The 26,925-nt window shown below is 39.2% G+C and overlaps 1 protein-coding gene across 4 annotated transcripts in view; it reads left to right on the top strand.

Moving 5' to 3' along the window:
* The window catches only part of MRE11 (MRE11 double strand break repair nuclease), a 70,937-nt gene that overhangs the window by 34,643 nt on the left and 9,369 nt on the right, over window positions 1-26,925 (top strand). For 3 of the 4 annotated variants that reach the window (XM_089915404.1, XM_022561353.2, XM_089915406.1), the window contains 5 exons: window positions 4,766-4,822; window positions 11,857-12,076; window positions 12,990-13,073; window positions 21,122-21,180; window positions 23,037-23,104. In XM_089915404.1, the coding sequence (XP_089771530.1) occupies window positions 4,766-4,822; window positions 11,857-12,076; window positions 12,990-13,073; window positions 21,122-21,180; window positions 23,037-23,104 (488 nt within the window). The remainder of the gene's footprint in view (window positions 1-4,765; window positions 4,823-11,856; window positions 12,077-12,989; window positions 13,074-21,121; window positions 21,181-23,036; window positions 23,105-26,925) is intronic. The other variant, XM_089915405.1, reaches the window with a different exon arrangement.

Here is a 26,925-nt window from a genome sequence, read left to right as displayed (position 1 = left end):
AAGAACATGCAAAAGTATTTTCAGTGTTAAGTGGGAAAAGAATTCCAAAGTGGTAAAACTATACACAATGGCATCCCAGTTATTTTTATTTTATATGTGAGTGGGTGCGTGTATGCAAAGAATGGAAGAAGATATTCCAAACATTATCAGTGGTTATGCTCAGGTAGTGGGATTATAGGGGATCATTTCCTGTATTTTCCAAATTCCCTCTGAGCAGAAGAACACAATGTTATTTTTAAAACTCATTCCCTTTTACTTTTATTTTTGTGCTTTTAGTCATTTAACATGATTCTTTTAAAGCCTTACAGTGTCAACTAATGTACAACCAGTAATATTAAATGCCAGGTACTTTGACAGGGAAGGCAGATAATCCACACTCTAAAACTACTTACTCTGTGGCTCTGGATGTGTTAGGTTCATAAATTTTTAGCATGGGTGGATTTGTCAGTCAAGTGCCATAAATATAACATGACCATACCCCCTAAATGTAAAATGCAAAACTGCAAAACTCCTAGGAGATAGTATAGGAGAAAACCTAGATGACCTTGTATATGGTGATGACTTTTTAGATTCAACATCAAAAGCACGATTCATGAAACAAGTAATTGATAAACTAGACTACATTGAAATTAAAAACTTTTGCTCTGCAAAAGATAACGTGAAGAGAATGAGAAGACACGCCACAGACTGGGAGAAGATAGTTGCAAAAGACAAATTTGATGAGGGATTATTATCTAAAATATACAAAAACTCTTAAAATTCAACAATAAGAAAATTTAATAATCCAATTAAAAAATGGGCAAAAGACCTTACCAGACCAAGGAAGGTAGTCAGTTGGCAACTAAGCATATGAAAAGATGTTCGACATCTTATGTCATTAGGGAAATGCAAATTAAAGCAAGGAGATATGCCACTACACACCTGTCAGAACGGCCAAATTCCAGAACACCGACAACACCACATGCTGGTGAGGATGTGCTGCGGCAGGAACGCTTAGATTGCGAGTGGGAATGCAAAATGGTGCAGTCACTTTGAAAGGCAGTTTGTCAGTGTCTTATAAAAGTAAACATACTCTTCCCGTACTCTCCAGCAGTCGTGCTCCTAGGTATCTACCCAAAGGAGTTGAAAACTTATGTCTAAACAAAAACCTGCACATGATATTTATAGCAGCTTTATTCATAATTGCCAAAACTTGGAAGCAACAAAGATGTACTTCAGTAGGTAAATGAATAAACTGTGAAACATCTAGACAAGGGAATATTATTCTGTGCTAAAAAGAAATGACCTATCAAGCCATTAAAAGACATGGAGGAACCTTAAGTGACTATTACCAACTGAAAGAAGCCAATCTGAAAAAGTAACTTAATGTATGATTCCTGCTATGTAACATTCTAGAAAAAGTAAAACTATGGACATAGTACAGAAATCACTGGTTGTCAGTGGTTGGGCAGGGATGGGATAAGGGGATGAAAAGGTGGATTCACAGAGGATTTTTAGAACAGTAAAACTACTCTGTATCAAACTGTAATGGTGGGTTATACATGTATACATGTCATTATACATTTGTCCAAACTCATAGAATGTACACCACCAAGAGTGAACCTTAAGGAGTTTAGGTGATATGGAGTATGGAGTGTCAGTATCGGTTCATCAGTTATAACAACTGTACAGTTCTGGTGGGGGATGTTGATATTAATAGGGGAGGCTGTGCATGTATGGGACAGGGCTATATGGGAAATCTCTGTGCCTTCCTTTTAATTTTGCTGTGAACCCAAGCTGCTCTAAAAAAGTAAATAAATAAAACAAACAAACCCTCCTTCCCACCCTCCACTCCCCAAAATGATCATCCACGCCTGGAGTGACATCATGACTTTTGAGAGAGAGAGAGAGTGTGTGTGGGGGTGTGGGGGTGTGTGTGTGTAGCATGGTGGCTAAGAGTATGGACTATAGACCAGATGACCTTACTCGCTATGGAACCGTCAGTGAAGTATTTAACCTCTCTGTGCCTCAGTTTCCTCATCTATGAAATGGGGATAATAGAAACTCATTCAAGGTTGTTGTGAGGATTAAAAGAATACATGTAAGCCCTCAGTACACTGACACATAATGCCTGCTCGGTATTTTTACTCTGATGCTCATTTCTCTTCTGTGAATGACTCAGTGCTTTTGATATATCACATGCCACCTCGAGCACTGTTACATGCTGTGCCGTCTTTTAAAAAAAATATTATTCCTGTATTCTTCCCCTTCTACTGAATCTTAACAAACATGCTGCTATTTCTTTCAACAAAACTCTGGAGCCTAGATCCTATTTCCCTTTCGCTGTTATTCTATTTCTTTTTTCCTCTTTTATAGCAGAATTGCTTCACAGAGTTTTCTGTATTTGCCGCCCAGATTCTTCGCCTTCATTTTTCTCTTAAATCCATCTATTCAGGGGTTTCGACCCCCTCTTTCCAGTGAATTTACTCTTGTCAAAGCACCAGTGACCTCCAGTGCTAAATCCATTGTCCGTTCTCCATCTTAAATCTCACTTGACCTCTTCTTAAAACCTTTTTTCCATTGGCTTTTAGGGCTCCACACTCTTCTGGTTTTCTTCCCAGCTCATTGTCTGTGTATTCTCAGTCTCTGTTGATTCCTCTCACCTCTCCAGCCTCTTAAGTTGGAGTCTCCAGAACTCAGTCCTTGGACCCCTTCTTCATCTACATATTCCTTTTGTATTCTCACCCAGCTTCCTGGCTTTAAATACTGTCATCTGGTGATGACTTTTCAAAAGTCTAGCCCAAACCTCTCCTCTCAACTCAAGACTTATGTAGCCAACAACCTGCTAGACCTTCCACTCGGATGTTTAATAGACCTCTCCAACTTCCAACATTCCCAGTCTGAATTGCTGAACCTTAGCCCCTGCTTTACCTGTAGGGTTCTAGTGGAAGCATTATTCTTTCATTTGCTCAAGTGGTAAACCTTGAAGTTATCCTTGACTCCTCTTTTTCTGTCACCTATATCCTGTCTGGAAATCCTTTAACTCTACCTTCAGAATATATACAGAATGTGACTATTTATCACCACCTTCATCTCTATCAGTGGTCCAAGGCCTGGCCATTTCTCACCTAGATTACTCCTGTTGCCTCCAAACTGGTCTCCCTGTTTCTGCCTGTGCTTTTCCTCCACACTCTGTTCTGTCCTCAGCTCAGCTGAGCTGTTGGTGATCCTAACGTAGTTTAGATGAAGTCACTCCTGCCTAAAAACAAAAGTCCTTACAGTTGCTCCCAAGGCCTTACTCAATGTGGTTTCTGTTACTTCTTCATCCTCATGTCTGCTGCAGTCCAGCGACCTCCTTGCTGTTTCTTAAACATACTATGCTTCTGCCCCGGTGCCTTTGCATATATTCTTTCCTTTGACTGGAATGATTTTCCCCAGTTATTTTCAAGGTTCATTCCCTACCTTTTAAAATCTTTGCTACCTTCTTGCTTTGCTACTTTCTCCGTGAGACCTTTGATGATCATCCTGTAGCCTCTTCTCAGCACTGTCTGTCCCTCTTCCTGCATTACTTTTCTCTGAGCACTTAACACCTTTTGCAAAGATTTCACAGGTTCACATATTTGAAAGGACTCATAAGAATCCACTGAACATACTCACTTAAAGTTTTTATTTAAAGGTAACTGATAACGGTACAGCAAGAGAAGGAGTATAGGCAGGCATTAGGGATCTGAGAGATACCAGGCGTCTGTTTCTCATGTCCTTATATGCACACAGCAAACCCGGGACAGAGCACCAAGATCTGTGCAGAAGTTTCCAGGGAGTCTTTTATGCCTCTCTGGTCGCATAATCAAACCACGCTGTCTAACTGCTCATGCAGGTTGAAATCCATCAGTAAATAATTTGGCCCTGGGAATGCCAGAGGCTCCTCAGAGGTAAGGATGGAGCTTTCTCAGTCTAGCTGTAAATTAACTTGATCCTATACACTTTGTAAAATACAACATAATTTTTTATTTTGTTTCTTATTTTGTAACACACACACACACACACGCACACACTGATTGTAAGCTCCATGGAGGGCAGAATTCTTGACCATTTTGTTCATTATTGTATTCTCAGTTCCTACAATAGCACCTGGCACATAGCTTGGCTCAGTAAATATGTGCCGAGTAAATTATTAAATAAATGGAGTTTCTTTCTAGCTATATAACTATATTATAAGAGCTGTATAGCTATATAACTATATTATAAGGAACCAGTAAAAAAGGAAGCTTTGTATCCTTCATGGCACCAGGACCAGGGTTGGCAGGCAGCAAACATTTGGTGGTTGACTGTTAGCAAAATGCATCTTCAGGGGCCCACCCACTTCAGATACCATTTCAGAGAGCCTCCTGGATGACTTGCAGCCAGGTGCCCAAGAATGGTTTGAGCAGTGTAATAATTCAAGCCTATTAAAAGGGAGGTTTTTGTTTTTAGCTCTTTTACTGAACTATAACACCCATAGGACATTAGAATTTTTTCCTTTGCAGTCCGACAGGCTGTTTCTCGATGACTTGGAGCATTTGGTCAGCAGGTAATATCATTTTGCTTAGGGCCAGTTTTTCTTAGAGTACATTTCTGAATTTTTAATGTAAGCCACTGGGGGAATATGACTTCTTTAATCTTTTGTGAAACAAAACTATACTTGAATTTCCGAATTTTATGTTGTAATGGAAAACATAAGTTAGTTTTATATTTACATAACAGACATGTTTGTAACATTTTTGTGATTTATTCTGTTACAATCCAGGTACGTCGTTTCAGAGAAAGCAGACAGAAGAATGAAGAAGATGATGAAGTCCGAGAGGTAATTTTTCTGAAAATTCCTTTATTATATGTCAGCTTGTTAAATCAGAATAACTAGTAGGTTTATTTAGAGTAGTCAGTCCACAGGATCTCTTTTGGGTGGGTAGGACTGAGCAGGGGTTGGCTGAGGACCGCTGCCTTTGACTTATTCCAATTCGGCCTACGAGTATTCGGCTTGCTGATATTCTCTTTTTTTTTCCTTTTGCTCTTGTCGAAAACTTACTTAATTGCGCATGTGTGTATGTGGTGGGTGCAGGCATGGAGGGGAGGCGCAGGAATAGTAGCCCGAAGAGCTCTTTTTAATGAAAATAATTCCCAACTGCTATTATAAAATAATGTAAAATTTAAACATAGAATTGCCACATGATCTAGTGATTCCACTTCTGAGTATTTACCAAAAAAAATTGAAAGCAGGGACTTGAGCATGTATTTGTACACCAATGTTCATAACATTATTTACAATAGCCCACAGGTAGTAACGATCCAAAGTCTATCAAAAAACGAATGGGTAAACAAGATGTGATACATACATCCATTGGAATATTCTTTAGCCTTAAAAGGAATGAAATTGAAGTATAGAATGGAACATACTATATCATGGAAAACCCTTCAAAACATTATACTAAGTGAAGTAAGTCAGACATAAAAGAACAAGTACTATGTGATTCCACTTACATGAGATACCTAGAGTAGTCAAATTCATACAGACAGAAAGTAGAAGAGTGATTATCGGGGTTTGGGGGAGGTGGTTAGGGAATGAAGGGTTATTTAATGGGTATGGAGTTTCAGTTTGGGATTATGAAAAAGTTGTGGCAATGGATGATGGCAGTGGTTGTACAACAATGTGAATGTACTTAATGCCACTGAAATACACACTTAAAAATGGTTAAAATGGTAAATTTTTATGTTATGTATATATTACTACAAAAAAGTGCAATAATACTAGGGTAGTATATTTTTAAATCTCGCAAAAAGTATATGGAAACATTGTCTTGCCATTGGCCCTATGCCTCCACTCATGAGCTAAATTCATAGAAGTAATGTAGTTCAAAGATAGCAGTAAAGTCCACAGTCTGTTGTACAGAAAGATGAAGTATTATCTGAGTATAATGTTTGAGATGCTAAAATGAAGATGTAGTATTTAGACAAAGGCGAAGTATGAAATTTGGCAATGATGATAATTCATTCAAAGAAGTAATAATCATAAAAAGGCATGTGTGTTTTAAATTTTGCTAGATTCTGCCAAATCACTCCAAATATGTTACACCAGTTCCTCTCCTGACCGATAGTATTAGGGAGTGCTTATTTCCCTGCATCCTTCCGGCCATGACATATTACTACATCTTTTGATCTTTACAAATCTAAGTGGCGAGAAATTATTTCTTACTGTTGCTTTTAACTCATACTACTTGTATTACTAGTGAGTCTGAGCAATTTTTATGTTTATAAGTTATATTTATATGAAACACCTGATCATGTTCTTTGCATAGAATATTTTTTTCTTTTGCCTAGGGCATTGGTCTTTCTCTAATTGGTTTATAAGAGCACTCGTTTTGTTATATAAAAGAAATATCCACTTGTTCCTGAGAGTTTTTTGTTTGTTTGTTTAAATCCAGAATGGGTAATGAATTAAGAGCTTTGTTGGCATCTGTGAAGATAAGCATGCAGGGTTCTTCCTCCTGTGTTCTGTTAATATGGTGAATTATATTATTTTCTATCCTATTATTGACCCAACCTTAGTATCACTTTGTGAAGCCCCTGATAATAGGTGTACTGGTCTTTCCATGCGCCCCGGGATTCCTTTTGTTTGCTTTGATATTCATGAGTAAGATACTGTAATTTTCCTTTTGTACATGCAGTCCTTTGTCAGTTTTCAGTACCATGTTGTGCTGGCTTTATAAAAACCAGCTGAAAGCTTTCTTTCTTTATGCTCTGTTCCTATTGAAATAGCCATGGAATCATCTGTTCTTTGAAGATTTGGTAGAATTTACCTGTGAAACTTTCTGGTTGCGATCCTTTTCGGGAGTGTAGTTCTTTTAAGAATTTTCTCAAAATGTTGTTAATTAGTCTGTTGAGACTGTCTATCTTTTTTTGATTCAGTTTAGGTCATTTATTTTCCAAATTACTTAGAATTGAGCAAAGTGTTTTATCACAATTCTTTTAATTTTCCTTACATCTTTTTTTCCCTCCATTCTCCTTTCTTTGCTTTAATTTAACAATTCATTTTAAAATTGTTTCATGTGTTCTGATATGCAGTATTTTTATTATCATTTTCTAGGTATTCTACAATTTTTGTTTTGTTTTGCAGTTTGGAGTCCAGGCTTTTGTCTTAATAATTTCTAATTTTATTGCATTGTGATTAGAAAGTATGATAATATTCTTTTTACTATTTAGGATTGATGTTTTTCTTAGCATCCCATTATATATCGGTTAAAACATTTCATGGGGTCTTGAAAAGAAGTATATTGTTTATTTTCAGAGTACAGAGTTCAACATGTATCAGCTAGATCTACCTTATTATGTAATTTAGGTCTCCTTTTTTCTTTTAAATATATATATTTTTTATTTTATTTTATAAATTTATTTTTGGCTGCATTGGGTCTTCGTTGCTGTGCGCGGGCTTTCTCTAGTTGCAGCGAGCGGGGGCTACTCTTCCTTGTGGTGCGCGGGCTTTTCATTGTGGTGGCTTCTCTTGTTGTGGAGCACAGGCTCTAGGCGCACGGGCTTCAGTGGTTGTGGCACGTGGGCTCAGTAGTTGTGGCTCATGGGCTCTAGAGTGCAGGCTCAGTAGTTGTGGTGCACGAGCTTAGCTGCTCCGTGGCATGTGGGATCTTCCCGGACCAGGGCTCAAACCTGTGTCCCCTGCATTGGCAGGCAGATTCTTAACCGCTGTGCCACCAGGGAAGTCCCTGTGTATATATTTTTTAATGTAGAGCTGGTTCTTGTTATTCATGGTAGTTGTGTTCTATAAAGTCACTGTAAACACTGAGTGAACACTGAACTGTTGCTCCTAGGGGAAATATAGGAATAGGTTCCTGCCAGCCACTGGTTACAACATTTTTGTTAACTGATTAATACATAACCCTTTCCATGTGTGTTTCTGTTTTAAGACCTTACTCAATATATATCATTGATTCATTAGCATTGAACTTGTGGCCCATTCAGTGCATGCCTTAATGAAGCATATATGACACATGTGTTTCCTCCGTAAGGCACATCACAGCTTCTTGCACTTAAGAACCCTAGACAGCACTTCAGCACTACACTGGCGGCCGTTTTAAAAGTAAAATCCCCAGCTGAAAGCACAAAATTGTGAACACGGCACTAAACGTACTGTGAAAAGGATACTCGTTTAAAGAAGGCCCAGTGTCGCCTCGTTCAACCTCATCTGGGAAGGTGTGTGTCAGGCGATTCAGAATTTGCACCTCTCTGCACGTGTCCATGAATGATCACAAACGCATCAGGAGTTAGAAATAAATTTTGGCAAGTAGGTGAATTTGCATATACGGAGTCTGAAAATTATGAGGACTGACTGTACTTCATCTGGGACAAGAAAGATGAATTGAAATCTTTTTCAACTATCTTTTCTTTGTATCTTTTTGGTTGTATTCCCTAAAGTTTTGTTCTTTTGGAGTTGTAATGCCATGTTGAGCCGTTCCCGTAGTGACTTAGCTGTTGTTTCACTTCAGCAAGTTCATCAGCGTGAAGCTGGGTTACCTCCACCTCTCCCCACCCGCTGCACTCCTGCTTCTGCCCTGCCTGCTGTGTGCTTATCTCCTCATCTAGTGCTTATCTCCTCATCTAGCCCTGTCTCTCCATATTTCATGGCACCACACAGAGCTTAGAAAAGCTCTAGATGCCTATTATTAGACCCAGAACTAGTCATTCCAAGCAAGAGAGACTGTTGTCATGGCCTCTTGGCACGGGTAGATCAATTTTGGAGCTCTCTACACTGTCTGAAACTCTTCTCAACTTTCTCCCTTAGCCAGGCCAAATATTCACTATACCCATTAACTCTTTCTCCTGGGTTTTGTGTTTTGTGGGTGGAGCAATTTTCTAATTTTATTCAAAAAGGTATTTTTTTAATTTTTGTTCTCCTTGTTACATTTTGATAGGTTTAAAGGAAGAGATCAGGGCAGCATTGCTCTTATTCTGTTTTTAATCAGAAAATCTATATTCATTTCAGAGTTAGGATATTTCATTAAGTCTCAAACTTGTCTTTTCTAGACAGTTTCTTATCAAATTAAAATTTATTAAGTTAAAATCTTGGCCCTCACGTTTTTATTATTTTCCAGGCGTTCAATTGTTTTGTTCTACCTAATTCTTTTTACTATATATTTGTAAGAGATTATTGCTTATGTTTTTCTGATTACAAAAGTAATATTTTAGAAAACGTACATTGTAGCAAATTTGAAATATTCAATGATAATGAAGAAAACAAAAAGCACCCTAAAATTTCATCACCCAGAGATAGCAGCTATTTTTGGTGAGTTTTTTTCTTTTCTTTTTTTTTAGTTTCATGAAAAAAGGAATCACTATCTTTTATTTAAATCCATACACCTAAAACAAATATCATATAATATCGCTTATATGTGGAATCTAGAAAAATGGTACAGGTGAACTTATTTGCAAAGCAGAAATAGAGACATAGATGTAGAGAACAAACATATGGATACCAAGGGGGGAAGGGAGGGTGAGATGAATTGGGAGATTAGGATTGACATATATACACCACTATATATAAAATAGATAACTAATGAAAACCTACTGTATAACACAGGGAGCTCTACTCAATGCTCTTTGGTGACCTAAATGGGAAGGAAATCTAAAACAGAGGGGATATATGTATATGTATAACTGATTCACTTTGCTGTACAGCAGAAACTAACACAACATTGTAAAGCAACTATACTCCAACAAAAATTAATTAAAAAATATAAATCCATACACCTATTCTCAGTCTTCATCTGGGTTGAACTCTCAGCATCTTTTAAAATAAAACTATTTTTCGAAAAAAAATTAAGAAAACAAGTCCATTTACAAGAACATCAAAAAGAGTAAAATACTTAGGAATAAACCCAATAAAAGAAACATAAGACTTGCACAATAAAAATCATAAAATGTTGCTGAAAGTAATTTTTAAAGTCCTAAAAAAAAAGTACTAAATAAATGAAATGATATCCCATGTTCATGAATTGGAAGACTTAGTACTGTTTAGATGACAGTAATCCCCAAACCCCATCTGCCTTTTTTTTTTTTTTTTGCAGAAATTGACAAACTGATCCTAAAGCAATGGTAATTAAAACAGTGTGGTACTGGGATAAGGCTAGACAAGTAGATCCATGAAACAGAATCAAGAATCCAGAAATAAACTCTGACATTTATGGTTAATTGGCTTTCCAGAAGGGTGCCAAGATAATTCAATGGGGGAAAGAACAGTCTTTTCAACAAATGGTGTAGGGACAACTGGATATCCATATGCAAAAGAGGCTGGATCCCTATATCACACAGTATAAAAAAATTAGCTCAAAATGGATCAAAGAAAGGAAAAAAAAGGATCAAAGACCTAAATATATGCATTAAAACCATAAAACTCTTAGAAGAGAATATAGGAGTGGATCTTTGTGACTCTGGATTAGGCAATGGCTTCTTAGATATGACACCAAAAGCTCAAGCAACAAAAGAAAAAATAAACTGGAATTCATCAAAACTTAAAAACTTTTGTGCATCAAAGGACACCATCAAAAAGGGAACAGACAACCCAAGAAACGGAGAAAATATCTGCAAATCATATATCTGATAAGGGTTCGATATTCAGAACAAATAGAGAACACTTATAACCCAACAATAAAAAGACAAATAGCCCACTTCAAAAATGGGCAAACTATTTGAATAGACATTTCTCCTAAAAGATACACAAATGAAAAGATGCTCAACATGATTAGCCACAAAGGAAATGCAAACCAAACCCACACTAATACACCACTTCGTATCCATTTGATCTTTTGTTGGGTCTTCATTGCCGCATGTGGATTTTCTCTAGTTGCATCAAGCAGGGACTACTCTTCACTGTTGTGCGCAGGCTTCTCATTGTGGTGGCTTCTCTTGTTATGGAGAACAGGCTCTAGGTGCGTGGGCTTCAGTAGTTGTGGTGAGTGGGCTTCAGTAGTTGTGGTGAGTGGGCTTAGTTGTTCCGCAGCATGTGGGATCTTCCAGGGCTTGAACCCGTGTCCCCTGCATTGGCAGGCAGAATCTTAACCACTGCACCACCAGGGAAGTCCACATCCATGTGACCTTGATGCTTGGAACATTCTTTTTGGGTGGCACGGGGTTCATGACACAAGATTATTTTTCTTTCTCTATAGATTCAGTTACTTTAATTGGTTCTTCACTAGAGAAGCAAGAATCTCATAATTGGTTCTCATTACTTGCTTGTAAAGCTCCTTCTGCCGTGCCTCTAGATTCCGCCATTCTTCCTCGGAGAAATAAACGGCCACATCCTTGTAAGTCAGAGGTAACAGAGCTGGCTCGGCCATGGGCCCTTGCGGTCCCACCAGGCCCCGGACGGGGTTACGGCCAAGCCACGTGTCCCGGCTGCCCACGGCAGCCTCCAGCTCCCCACTGACCTCCAGTTTTTTTTTCTTGTTATTTATCAAGAGCCCATTGTACAAAGTAGCTCAAATGATGACAGTCTCTTACAAATGGCGGTGTTGCGTTAGGGGCGGTTGCCAACATTCCTCCCAGTTCTGAAACTTTTGATTCTGTGAAATTTTATGGTTCCCGATACACATTTTCAAAAGGTCTCATTTTACAGGTATCAGTAGTATTGTAAATTGATCTAACAAATCGTAGGCACTGAATTTGATTGATGGGGGAGGGAGCTTCTCCTGTTTTACATGTTTTAGCATGATTAGTGAAAAATAATAGTTTAGACAGTTTGGCAATATGAAATGTCCATCTGAGTGACTGGATTAATGACTTTTAGGCTGCTGCATTGTCTACTGATGTGTATTTTCCTCTTGTCATCCCTCTTAGGCCATGAGTAGGGCCAGAGCCCTCAGATCTCAGTCAGAGGAAGCTGCTTCCGCCTTTAGTGCTGATGACCTTATGAGTATAGATTGGGCAGAACAGATGGCTGATGACTCTGATGACAGCATCACAGCAGCAGCCAACAAAGGAAGAGGCCGAGGAAGAGGCCGGAGAGGAGGAAGAGGGCAGAATCCAGTGTCAAGAGGAGGATCTCAGAGAGGAAGAGGTTAGCACTGAGTCTTTCTTACACAGTCACACTTGGCAGTTGTGTGGGAAATTCAGAATTGTGTTCATATTGGCAGAATTGAGTTACACAGTCCTTTAAAAATTTATTTTTACAATGCATAAAAATGGTCTTTAATGTAGTTCCAACATGTACATTTCACGTAAATAAATTCTGAATGGCCACATGCACATATAGTTTGAATAGTTCTTAACACGTTCTTTCTTTAAAGAATTTCATAGGGCCTCTCACACATTGGGAACATTTAATAGACATGTTTACTCTCACATGTACAAAGTAATAGTGAGGCAAACACTTAAGGAAAATGTCTAGCTAATGCCCACTAACAGCAGGAAGAAAACTCCAGATTATAAAAATTATTATTTTTGAAAACTGCCCCTACACAATTTGATTTTTTAAAGCAATCATTAAATTAATTGCCATCGTTTTGTCTAATGTGATACTATTGTCATTGAATAGGCCAAATAATAGAAGATAGTCATCCAGTGACTTCCTGATGCATTATAGAAATCCATCCCTAGGAATAGTTTTAAATTATTTTTCTATTAAATATTTATCTGTCGGAATTTTAAGCTGTTAAAGTGGGTAGTACTTTAGTTAAAAATCTCCCAGGAGAGAAATCCCCATCTTCTAGTGATAAATGTTTTCATTATCCTTACATTTATAAATTTTTTCCTTACATTGTAATTGGAACACTATGAACCAAGTGCGGCCTAAGAATAGTCTCTGAAAATTGATTGATCAGACGCTAGATGTTTCTTCTTATATATATCTTTGACATTTTACACATAAACTATGTTTTGACATAACTTTATTTAGTGGTGTTTTTTTAAAAAAACAAAACAAACCTTAGCCACTGATGGACTGGTATACTGACCGCTCATTATTCTAACAGCAGGCGCTGCTCTGGAGACTTCTACCCGAGGCAGAAGTTCAAAGGCCACTATGTCAACATCTAGAAATATGTCTATTATAGATGGTGAGTATAGACTGCCAAAGATCACCTAGCAGGTACTTATAAATTCCAACACAGGAAGACTCAGGAAAGCCCATGAGTAAACCTTACTGGTTTGTGTTGAATCACAGGATAAATTATGCTGATTTAAAAGACCTTTGCCATTCATGGAGGCTATTGAAGAGGGTGGGCTCTAAAAATTAATTTTTATATCCCACTTTAGACAAATTTGGTTATTTCCCTTTTATAGAGGGATCACTAAGACATGGAAAAGGCAGTTGGTCAGTGTATCAACAATGATTAAGAGAGAAGGAACTGCTCCTTAATGTACTGTAAACTTTCTTTCCTCATGCTGCTTTTGTCCATCTCTCCTATTAGTATAGAGTCATGTGAGCTGCATTTAAGGGAAGTTATAGTTAGGATTCTTTGAATTGATTTTGTGTATGTTGCTGTGGTCTAAAAATTAGCCTCAAACTAAGGGAACCTATTTTTATAAACTATTTTAGTAATAATTTAATATAGAAATTTAATAAACTATTTTTAATATTACAGTTTATGAGATCAGAGGAAGTTGTAAGTCAGATCTGTGTTGTAAGTTGTAAGTCAGATTTAAAATATATGTTAAAATAGGTGGTGATATATTTTTCTCCCTACCATTCAGAGTATATCCATATGTATTTTATTTATATTATCTTATTATTTGAGATTAATTTTTGACAGATTGGAGAGTTGGACTAAATCTCACAAGATGAAATTTATCAAGGGTAAATATAAACTGTATTTATGTCCAAAAGAACAGCTGCACAGAGAAGTATATGATATTAGTAGGGAACCAAGTAAGAAAGACTTAGGTCACTGAGGTTGTGCAGGTTGATCTAACTGTCCAAATCTAATGGTGCCTTAAGCACTATTAATAGAAGTAATGCTTCTTGACAGCAAGGAAGTTCTCCCTCGTACTGATTGGATGTATCATGCCAAGAATACTGTGCTCATCTTTTGAAACCGTATTTCAAGAAAGATGTCAACTTTATATGATCATTCAGAAGAGAAACCATATAATATAAAAAATTTGATAGAAGGAACTTATGATATCTAACCTGGGAAAAATTCAAGTCTTTACAGAAATTAAGTTCTGTTATATCAAAGATTGGATAGATTTGATTTGTATAGTTCTAAAGACAGTGGTTTTAAATCTATTTTAAGTTATGGATTCTGAAAGCTATGTCTCCTATCTTTAAATAAGTACTCATATGCAATTGTGTGCCATTTCAAAGGGCTCAGGGACCCCCATGAAGCCTATCCATGGGCTCCAGGTTAAGAACTACCAACCCAATGAGGATAGATGGAAAAGCTAATCACACACAGATTTAAGTTTATTATGTGATAAAGTGGACCTGGAAGGCTTAAGAACAATTTCACCTACTCCCTCTTTTATAGATGAGGGAATTGAGCTAAGTAATTTGCCCTAGATTGATAAAACCACTAATAGTACTAATAATAGCTAATACTTATGTGACGATTACTGCAGGCCTCTCAACAGCTCAGTGGGATAGGCACTTATTATTTCTCTGTTTTACAGAAAAGGGAACTGAGGCTTTGAAAAGATAGGCAACTTACCCAAGGTCTCACAACTAGTAAATTCTAGAACTTGAATTGATCCCACATTCTCTGGCCTTCAGAGTGAGTAGGTAACCACTCTACTGTTAGTTTCCAGAGCAAGAGAAGATTAGAGGTTGAGCTACTGGCTCTCAGTAGAGAAGTCTTTGCATTATACGGAATAATCTATCAACCAACATAAAGATGGTGTAAGCTGCCTCAGAAGGAAGTGAGTTGTGACTCCATCAGAGGAAATTTTCAATATTTTCTGGATGACAGTTGACATTGGAGAAAGGATAAAAACATCAGCTCTACTAAATGATTCTTGAAGGACCTTCTTATCAAAAGTTCTGCTGCTATTTTTTTGTTGTTGTTGTTTTGTTTTGTTTTTTTGCGGTACGCGGGCCTCTCACTGTTGTGGCCTCTCCCGTTGCGGAGCACAGACTCCGGACACACAGGCTCAGCGGCCATGGCTCACGGGCCCAGCCGCTCCGCGGCATGTGGGATCTTCCCAGACCGGGGCACGAACCCGTGTCCCCTGCATCGGCAGGCGGACTCTCAACCACTACGCCACCAAGGAAGTCCCATGCTGCTGTGTTTTTATTGAAGGATTATTCAGTACTTGAGTAGGGCCAGCTGAGATCCTTATCTTTTGACTTTAGAAGTATATTGTCTCTGTTGCCGGTTAGAAAATGGCATTTAGAAAGATGCTGTGACATTCTTGGAAGGTGTAAGATAAAAGCAGAGAAGGGAAAAGGAAGTGAAAAAAGGCAGCACGGTAAACGATCTGGGATGAGTTCAACGTGTAAAAAGCTTTGTGACTTTGGACAAGTCACTCACTCTCCTAGTTTGTTTACGTGTGCATTGGGAATAATCTTGCCATATTGGATTACTCTGGGGATTAAAAGCAAAAAGCCTTGGAATTCCCTGGGGGTCCAGTGGTTAGGACTCCACCAAGGGCCCGGGTTCAATCCCTGGCTGGGGAACTAAGATCCTGCAGGCCTCTCAGTACAGCCAAAAAAAAAAAAAAAAAAAGGAAAGCCAAAAGCCTGGCACATAGTAGGCTTTTGTGAAATGTTTATATATATATAATAAAAAAAGAGAAAACAGAGGGAGTTAGAAAAGGATCGTGAGTAAAATATGAACACGTCCATGTTAAACTACCAAAAGTTGGTCAGCATGCAACACAGAGGCATAGACTTTGTAAATTACCTGCCTTTACCTTAGCCCACACTGCCTTTTCTCATCATGGCTTTGTTGTTCTATGTGAAACTTTCCTTGACACCAGTGGGCAGAATTAATCACTCAGATTGAGTCTTCAGGTTTCCATTGTTGTCATTAAGAAATCAGCTATTGGGCTTGCCTGGTGGCACAGTGATTGAGAGTCTGCCTGCCGATGCAGGGGACACGGGGTTCGTGCCCCGGTCCGGGAAGATCCCACATGCCATGGAGCGGCTGGGCCCGTGAGCCATAACCGCTGAGCCTGCGCGTCTGGAGCCTGTGCTCCGCAGCGGGAGAGGCCACAACAGTGAGAGCTTGTTGCTTTATTTAAAGTAGTCTGTTTCTCCTCCGGCTGGCCGTCTCTGGTGTTCTGTAGTTTCACTATGATGAATCTAGATATGGGATTCTTTTTATCCTGCTTAGGATTTATGGGGTTTCATGAAACTGTGAATTGGTGCCTTTTATCATTTCTAGAAATCCTTTGCTCTTATCCCTTCAGATATTACCTCTGTGCTATTCTTTTTCTTTCCTTCTAAGACTTCAATTAAATAAATGTGTGACCTATTCACTGTGTCCTCCCACTGGAGGAGGAGTACTAACTTCCCAGAGTAGTTTTAAGTGTTAAATGAGCTATGCATAACCATTACTGAGCACAGCACTTAGAAAGAATCCAATAAATGACTGCTGTTGTTAGTATTAGTGACAGTGTTTACAATTAACTCATGATAATGGATGTTTCTATAAATCAGTCTAAATTTGTCTTTTATGCAGTTGATTTGGTCCAATGGTTTTGCAGTTTAACTCCAACATGGGCCTTTTTTTGAAAAACGGAACTGACTTTTTAATATGGTCTCTGACAAAATAACCATGGAGTACTAACTATAGTTACTATAAGTTTGGGATAAAAGCAACTTTCCCTAACACCATACACAAAAATAAGCTCAAAATGGATTAAAGACCTAAATGTAAGGCCAGAAACTATCAAACTCTTAGAGGAAAACATAGGCAGGACACTCTATGACATAAATCACAGCAAGATCCTTTTTGACCCACCTCCTAGAGAAATGGAAATAAAAACAAGAATAAACAAATGGGACCTAATGAAACTTCAAAGCTTTTGCACAGCAAAGGAAACCATAAACAAGATGAAAAGACAACCCTCAGAATGGGAGAAAATACTTGCAAATGAAGCAACTGACAAAGGATTAATCTCCAAAATTTATAAGCAGCTCATGCAGCTCAATAACAGAAAAACAAACAACCCAATCCAAAAATGGGCAGAAGACCTAAATAGACATTTCTCCAAAGAAGAAATACAGACTGCCAACAAACACATGAAAGAATACTCAACATCATTAATCATTAGAGAAATGCAAATCAAAACTACAATGAGATATCATCTCACACCAGTCAGAATGGCCATCATCAAAAAATCTGCAAACAATAAATGCCGGTGGAGAGGGTGTGGAGAAAAGGGAACACTCTTGCACTGCTGGTGGGAATGTGAATTGGTACAGCCACTATGGAGAACAGTATGGAGATTCTTAAAAAACTACAAATAGAGCTACCATAAGACCCAGCAATCCCACTACTGGGCATATACCCTGAGAAAACCATAATTCAAAAAGAGTCATGTACCAAAATGTTCATTGCAGCTCTATTTACAATAGCCCGGAGATGGAAACAACCTAAGTGTCCACATCGGATGAATGGATAAAGAAGATGTGGCACATATATACAATGGAATATTACTCGGCCATAAAAAGAAACGAAATTGAGCTATTTGTAATGAGGTGGATAGACCTAGAGTCTGTCCTACAGAGTGAAGTAAGTCAGAAAGAGAAAGACAAATACCGTATGCTAACACATATATATGGAATTTAAGAAAAAAAAATGTCATGAAGAACCTAGGGGTAAGACAGGAATAAAGACACAGACCTACTAGAGAATGGACTTGAGGATATGGGGAGGGGGAAGGGTAAGCTGTGACAAAGCGAGATAGAGGCATGGACGTATATACACTACCAAACGTAAGGTAGATAGCTAGTGGGAAGCAGCCGCATAGCACAGGGAGATCAGCTTTGTGACCGCCTGGAGGGGTGGGATAGGGAGGGTGGGAGGGAGGGAGACGCAAGAGGGAAGAGATGGGAACATACGTATATGTATAACTGATTCACTTTGTTATAAAGCAGAAACTAACACACCATTGTAAAGCAATTATATTCCAATAAAGATGTAAATAAATAAATAAAAGCAATGAAAAAATTTTTTTAAAAATGAAGCTTGGTTACAAAAAAAAAAAGCAACTTTAAACTATAGCTTCTACGTTCGTATTGTAAATGGAGGAATGAAGAGATAAATAAAGGTTCAATCCTATTATAAGAAGCGCCATGGAGTGTAAAGATTTGTACAATAGTCCTGCAGTTTTATTGGGAAAGGTAGATGTTACACTTACAGCCAGCAGCGGTTGTGAATGAGAGTTATCAGCCCAGACTTTTCCACTGAAGTCTGTCTTCAGAGGATAGTGACTAAGTTGATAAAAGAAGCCTCTGTCTTTGCATTTAATTTATACCATGGTTACCACTGCTGCTACTCCATCCACTATTACTAGTGAAATCATTTGAATACCTACTACATCTAGGTGCTTGCCAAAACAATTTACATTAACCGCCTCTTTTTATCCTGTCCACAATTTTCAGCATGAAGTATTAGTAACTGCTTTATAGGTGGGGAAACCGAGACTTGACGAAGCCAAGGAACTTGGCCACAGTCACCCAGCTAGTGAGTCCACATGGCTCTAACTCTAAAACCAGAGCTTTTAACCCCCAATACAGTATGTATTGCCTTCCTAACAGAACCAAGTGCTTAATTTTCTGATAATGTTAATTTATCACACAAATATTTATTGGGGATAAAAAGAAAGGAAGGCTCTTGTTTCTTCCAGGAGCCGAGAGTTTGAGGGGTCAATTAGTGAATAACGATTGAGCAGAAATAGTTTTTGAAAGAGTCATGATTGCTGGCCTTTGCATTCAGTTGCCCTCTCCAGCCTTTTTTTTTTTTTTTTTTGCGGTACGCGGGCCTCTCACTGTTGTGGCCTCTCCTGTTGCGGAGCACAGGCTCCGGACGCGCAGGCTCAGTGGCCATGGCTCACGGGCCCAGCCGCTCCGCGGCATGTGGGATCTTCCCGGACCGGGGCACAAACCCGTGTCCCCTGCATCGGCAGGCAGACTCTGAACCACTGCGCCACCAGGGAAGCCCTCTCCAGCCTTTTGAGTAGAGTAGGATGTGAGGCTAGTGATTGAGTACGGTGGGTAAGAACTCTGCTTCCTCCTTTCCTTTCTCTCAGGTAGACATCCTAAGATTGGGGATAGAACCTGGAATAGGAAAAATGAGTAAATCATAAATTTAGGCTAGGTGGAAAGATTCCTGAGTTTTCTGACTAGGAGAATTTTGGACTTTGTAGGGTTCTTTGAACATTTGACTTCTTCAAGTCCTCTGTCTTTTTATCTCCTCTTGCTCTGTTGTTTAGTTTGGGGGTTATCTTGGGGGAAACCTTTTTTTTTTTTTTTGTATTAGGAAACTGGTAAGGCGTAGGAGAAAAATTAAACCTCTAATTGGGTCTTTAAATTTTATTCTAGGTTTTTAATAATCTGCACTTAATTCCAGTGGGGGTGGGGGGGGTTACCCACACCACCAAGCCGTCCTCAGACACCTGCTGGGTGTCCTGCAAGTCAACTCAATTCTGACACTACCTGCCCAGAGACAGCATCAGATCCCACAGGGGAAGGACTCAGTTCCAGAAGACTGCCCCCCTCTACTTCAGATGCCAGTCACAAGTCCAGGTTGTTATCTGTACTTCTGACTAATAGGCTATCAATCAGAGGTCCCCATGACTCCCTCCTTGGATTCAACTAACTTGCTAGAGTGGCTCACAGAACTCAGGAAACTAGTTTACTCACTAGATTACTGGTTTATTACAAAAGATATGAAAGGATATGAATCAATAGCCAGATGAAGAGATGTATAGGGGCGAAGTCCAGAACAGAGGAGCTTCTGTCCTCATCGAGTTTGGGGTCCAAGCATGGTGGCACGTGGAAGCATCTTGATTCACCGCCTGGAAGCTCTCTGAACCCCCTTCCTTTTGAGTTTTTATGGAGGCCCCGCTACATAGGAATGATTGATTAAATCATTGGCTGTTGGTGATTGATTCAACCTCTAGCTCCTCTTCCCTCCCCAGAAATCGGGGATGGGACTGAAAGTTCGAACCCTCTATTCCTGGTTGGTTCCCCTGGTAACCAGCCTCCCTCCTCAGTTGTGGTCCCAAAGTTATCTCATTAACATAACAAAAAGCACCTTGATGGCTCTCATTGCTTTAGGAAATTAGGGTTTTAGGGGCTCTCTGCCAGAAATGTGGATGAAGACCAAATGTATATTTCTTACTGTAAAATCAAAATATTATAGTTTTGGTCTCAGGAAAAATAAAAATGAACTAAACTTCATGTTTCTAACCAAGTTTACAAAGCTGAAAATGTAAGGATTCATAGGAAGGTTATCATGGAATGAAAGATAGGCTGTAACAGGGATATTAGCTCGGTGCTTTGTGACAGCCTGGAGGGGTGGGATAGGGAGAGTGGGAGGGAGGGAGACGCAAGAGGGAAGACATATGGGAACATATGTATATGTATAACTGATTCACTTTGTTATAAAGCAGAAACTAACACACCATTGTGAAGCAATTATACCCCAATAAAGATGTTTAAAGAAAAAAAAAAAAAGAAAGATAGGCTGTTTTCTAGCATTCCCTCTGGACTATTTCTTAGGTACTGAATATTTCTAACAAAGTAGAGGAGAATAAGGAAGCGCTTACTGGAACCATGTGGCTCCCACAGGGAAAGAGATTGTCATCTATAAGAGAAGGCAGACCTGAGGAGGGTTACTTTCACTGTATTTGGAGTTCAGTCCATTAGGTGATCAGATTTTATCCTTCAGGTATTTTTCTATAAAATATTTTTAGTGTAGGTGTATTTATGAACAGTGCTTACTACTTTATTTGAGTAAACCGGGAAATCATATGAGACTGGTAGTTAGACATATAATTCCATCTCCCGATTTTAAAGCATATTAAGTGGTTTTATAATCAGTCATCATGGATTTTTGCAGATAGGACTTAGGAAACCTTCAGCTAAAGAAGTGTGCAAATTTTTCTAAGCTTTTTTAAGAATAACATAATGGATGTTTCATCTTTTTCTTTATAGCCTTTAAAGCTGCAAGACAGCAGCCCTCCCAAAATGTTGCTACTAAGAATTATTCAGAGGTAAGAAAAAAAGTTTTCTAATTGTGTACCAATTTATGTTTCCTACATTATGATTGTCAATTCTTTGGTCTACAAAGTAAATAAAAGAAGAAAAAATGTGGAACATTAAAACTGCAGAGAACTTTACTGATTATCTAGACTGAGGGCTTCTAGGGTTTCTGCGTGGGAGGAGGGTTTCTCTCTTTCTTTCTTTAATAATGGATCACATGATTGGACACCCATAAATGTATGTACCCAGTAATATTTTTAAGGATAATAATGTTGAACCAAAAGAGTCCATGCATGGAAAACTATGACTGAAGATGGGCGTTCAGTGCGTAGAGAGGTCTTATTTATTGCTGGCTTCCTTTTGTTACTTATACTCTCATAATACTCTGGCTTGTGTCTTAATGGCTGAAGCCAGACTCAAGACAAGCTACAAGGTCTGAGTCTACGGACCTCTGTGTTCAACTCTAGATTTAACATGAAACCTCTGCTCTTCCTTTGGATTCCAAGAAGAGTCCAGAATGGGCTTGATTCTCCTGTTACCTCTCTTTCAAAACACATGTGTCTTACTTCCCAGGCACCATCCCTGGCCTCTACCTGCTAGATGCCTGGGGTGTCCCCCCTAGTTATGATAATCAAAATGTCTCCAGACATGTCCAGTTGTTTCTGGGATGGGGGGGGTTTTAAAAATCACACCTAGTTGAGAATCGTTGCTCTATATCATACTGCCCCACCAGCATTTTCTCAAATTTCACTCCTTGATTTCTTGAGTATGTGACACAATTGACCACCTCCTCTTCCAGAAAACTTCTCTGTTTTTTTGTTTTTTCCTTTCTTATTATTATACAATTATATATGGGTATACTGGTGCTAACTTTTATCCTGAGCTCCATTTCATTATTCCTATTCAACTGTTGCCTGCTATCGCTGCAAGATCACATCTGAAAACAAAATTATCATCATGTCCACAAGGTAGCTTCCCTTCTAGATTTTTCTTTTATAATGCAAGAACATGAGTTCAGAAAGAGCAAGTCATGGTAACTTTTTCTTTCATGTTTTTGATTGAGGTGACATAGTGGTAGATCAGGGGAATGCTGAAGGCATTTGATCCCTTCAAGGCACTTAAGACAATCTCCTGACAGTTTCATGGACAAAATGCAGAAATATTGGCTGGATTCATAGCCATTTAGAAACTTCATTTAATGGTCTTTGATTAATAGTTCAATGTCAGCCTTAGGTGGGGGTGGGTCTCAAGTGCTGCTTTTTTCACTGTTTTGTCTTTGGCTTTATCAGTTGGATGAAGACATGGCAAGTGTGTGTATTAAGTGTCAAGATAACACAAAATGTAGAGGAGTAGGTAGTAATTTGGATGATAGTATCAAGAATCACAGGTATCTTTCTTGGGGCTTAAAAGCAGCAAGTGGTATTTAACAGGGATAAATGTAACAGAAAAACAGATATCCGGTACTTCCCACACAGTCTTATACCTCATTTAAAATTGGAGATGAAGCACCGATGGCCTAGTTCCTCATTAGAACCCAAGAAAATCACAGGGCACTGTCCGCACATGACCCATTGTGAGTCATTCACCAGTCTGAGTGCATGTTCCTATAGGTACCCAGGCTGCCGTGGTAGTAGGAGAGAAGTGAGCTCACACATGTTGTATAAAAAAACCATTTGTAAATGAAGAGTGACATTAGTGGGGAGGTTAGGCAGAGCTTTAGTTTTTATGGTTATTGCTTACATGGTATCTGCCTCCTTTTTTGTAACTTTTTATAAAAATATATATTTTTGGACATTAGTTAATGCATTTTTATTCAGATTTTCCATTCCCACAAAGACTATTTGCTGTTGTGCTTTCTCCCCCTTAGGTGATTGTGGTAGATGAGTCAGATACCGAAGAAGACATTTTTCCTACCACTTCCAAAGCTGATCAAAGGTCGGTGCAGTGACTTCCTGCAAAAAGGAACATCTGAAAAAATTAAAAATTATCCAGAATTCAACCTACATATTTCTCTATGCTACAGAAGTCTGATTTTTAAAAAAAATTTTATTTATGTATGTATGTATGTATGGCTGTGTTGGGTCTTCATTCCTGCACACAGGCTTTGTCTAGTTGCTGCAAACGGGGGCTACTCTTCATTGTGGTGTGTGGGCTTCTCATTGCGGTGGCTTTTCTTATTATGGGCTCTAGGCGTGCAGGCTTCAGTAGTTGTGGCTCGCAGGCTCAGTAGTTGCGGCACACGGGCTTAGTTGCTCTGTGGCATGTGGGATCTTCCCAGACCAGGGTTCAAACCCATGTCCCCTGCATTGGCAGGCAGATCTTAACCATTGTGCCACCAGGGAAGCCCTGGAAGTCTAACAGATTTATTTTCAGCTAGTCACGTATGTTCAAAAGTGAAAAATAGACCAAGGGGTAGTTCGTGGAGTCAATGCAGCATTATTACAAGTATTTTCACGGAAAATTTGAATAACTTGTCATTCATTTCCTTTCGCCTTTATCACCCAGTGATTTTATTGCTGGAGTACTATGTCCTCTCCAATTAACAGAAAATAGCTTTGTATTTTGTTAATATTCTGTTTCAGCTTTCAGCACTTCCTGTGTGTCAGGTACCATTCTGAGCCTTTGCCTATGAATTAGCTTATTTGCTGGTCACAGTCACTCCAGGAGGTAAATGTACTTATAACTCTATTTTCCCCCTTTTACCTTTGAAGAAAGTGAGGCGTGGTAGTCTACGTAACTTACCTAAGGTCACACAGCCAGTCACGGAGCCAAGCATTCTGCTCCAGGACTCATCTCTGCTGTTGCCGCTGCTGCTTCTTTTCTTTTTTTTTAAATTTTATTGAAGTATAGTTGATTTACAATGTTGTGTTAATCTCTGCTGTACAGCAAAGTGAATCAGTTGTACATATACGTATTCTTTTTCATAGTCTTTTCCATTATGGTTTATCACAGGATACTGAATATGGTTCCCTATGCTATGCAGTAGGACCTTGTTGTTGATCCATCCTGTGTATCAATATAATAATTTGCATCTGCTAACCCCAAACTCCCACTCCATCCCTCCCCCACCTGCCTCCCCCTTGGCAGCTACAAGTCTGTCCTCTATGTCTGTGAGTCTGTTTCTGCTTTGTAGATAAGTTCATTTGTGTCGTATTTTAGATTCCACATGTAAGTGATATCACGTGATATTTGCCTTTCTCTTTCTGACTTACTTCGCTTAGTATGATCATCTCTAGGTCCATCCTCTGCTGTTGCTTCTTCACATAACAGATTAAGCTCTCAGACCTCTGTGCATGTAATAAGAATCATTTAATTGACGAGAGGAGATTTAGAAATGCACATTTTGGCAAGAAATCTGAAACCAGCCTTGGCAGATTTGTGTTCCTGATGACAGCAACTGGGTGACGCAATTTATGCTGTCTTTGAAGAATTGTTTAGTAATGGCATGGCTTGCATAGGTATTTCACTCATGATTTAAAGTATTTAAGCTCTACCACTTACTGAGTGTGGATGTTGTGCAAGTTTTGTTGACTTCTGTGCCTCAGTGTCCTCATTTGTAAGGTGAAGATAATAATATTTACCTCAAAGTGTTGTTATGAGGCTTTAAAGTGAGTTAATATTTGTGAAGTGCTAAAGTACAGCACTTAACACATAGTAACACCTCTAGAAGGGCTTATTGAAGAAATAACAGGCTAGGGAAATAGAACAAGAATAATGGAAAGAATGGTAAGCAGTAAAAGCACTAATATTCTGGTAGTTGACTTTAAAAAGGAAAGAACTTCCAGCTGTAAAACTCCTTTCTGCTGGATGGGCAGTGGAAATCCACCCACTTTCCCCTGGAAAAACTGCACCAAACTCTACATGGTTGTACTGGGGACAAAAGGACCCTTCCAGATTTGATAGAGCTGGTGGCAACCTTCCCCTCCCTGCCGACCTTAAAGCAGTGAGCAAGAGAAGACCTGGCCCCATCAGGCCAGGTAGAGGAGGAGAGATGGAGGGGATTCTATTAAACCTTGCAGTGGGGGGAGCCAACATTCTGGGGGCACCTTTTATGTAGGCCAATTTAACATGTTCTCTTATGCTTGTGATGCTGTTACAACTGACATAATTGGCTGAACATCTCTAGGTAGGAATTCTGACTTGTGCCTCCAAATTATATCTGTACAAAAATGGAGAAGACTTACAGCTCCTGGCACTCAATGTAATACCCCCTGTCTGCCTTATTTTTGAGCCATCCACAGGAAACTAATCCAATTAAACATTTTTTGACGTCCAGGACAAGAGTCCATTTATTTGACCCAGTAGTCAAAACTGTATAACTATTCTTCCCTTCCTGCCACTGCTCTCTGAGGATAGGGGACCTCTCATAGACTGGATCTGTAGGTGTGTGAGGTCCTCTGGTGCAGAATTGGGGGCTCCTGCTATGATCAAATGAGCCAGCATCTGGTGTAGAATGCCTGGCTTGTTTCTGGACACCACTGGTTATTTGTCTGGGGAGACATCAGCAAGCAGAGTCAGGCCTCAGTGAGTGCTTCTTCCTATAACCCCCCTCTTTCCCCAGCTCTCACAGCAACAATGCCTCACCTGCTGTGACTAGCCTTGGCACTGTGGCTTCATGCTTTTGATCTGCTTCTTCCTGTCACAGATGATGGAAACAAGCCAACAATGATCAGTTCCTGCTTAGGTCAAGTACAGAGAGTTGGGGACTTCCCAGGTAGATTGGTTGATAAATTCCTTGATCCTCTACCTCCAAAGCTATGTTGCTCTTCAAGTTTGCTCGGCAGATCCTCCTGTCCTTTACTTTTGTGCCTAAGAGCCTGTGGATTTTTCTGTTTCCTTCTGATGCATAGACCTCTTGACTCTCAACAATTTGTCCAGACAAGCCCTTTGCTATAGTAACATCCCAAAGCATGGTAATAAATTGTTGGCTAAGAGTTCACAGACACTGCTTTTATTTAAGACAGGAGCCGGCAGACTTTTTTCTTAAAGGGCCAGGTAGTAAATGTTTTAGGCTTTGCAGGCCAAGAGGCAAAACTGGGGATATTATGTAGGTGCTTATATAACCATTTAAATATACCCATTTCAAAATGTGAAGACCATTCTTAGCTCACAGGCTGTAAGGAACAGGTAGGCTGGATTTGGTGTGCTAGCCAAGTTTGCTGGCCCCTGTCCTAAGATGACCTAAAATTTTTGTTAGTAGAAATACATAGGAATATGAGTTGCATCGCTACAAGTTAAGCTTCATAAAAGTAGATTTCTGATTATCTTGCTTACTGATGTTTCCCAGGGCCTATCATAGTACCTGGCAGGGGTCAAGCACTAAGTAAATATTTGTTTTTCGGACTGGACACAAATAATATTAACAGTGAGACAACCCTAGAAAGCGGTGAGCCTTTCCTAAGATCCTTTTATCCTGTTACAGAAACGTAACTGAGATTTGATTTAAAATATTTCAATATTGCCATAATTTTCAGGAGTAGAGGGTGGTAGTAGGTACATGTTAATATATGCTAAGAACTATGATGTCAGCAAACATCTGTGGCGTGCTTCATGTGTGTCAGGCACTGAGCAAAGTGTTTAAGTATATAAACACATTTAATCTGTAAAAAATTCTTATCGGGCTTCCCTGTGGCGCAGTGGTTGAGAATCTGCCTGCTAACGCAGGGGACACGGGTTTGAGCCCTGGTCTGGGAGGATCCCACATGCCGTGGAGCAACTAGGCCCGTGAGCCACAACCACTGAGCCTGCGCGTCTGG

This window comes from Delphinapterus leucas, chromosome 7 (assembly GCF_059928025.1).
Source record: "Delphinapterus leucas isolate spDelLeu-1000000601 "Yukka" chromosome 7, BTC_Dleu_Yukka2, whole genome shotgun sequence".
Lineage (NCBI taxonomy): Eukaryota > Metazoa > Chordata > Mammalia > Artiodactyla > Monodontidae > Delphinapterus > Delphinapterus leucas.
This window is presented reverse-complemented; position numbering and strand designations above follow the sequence as displayed.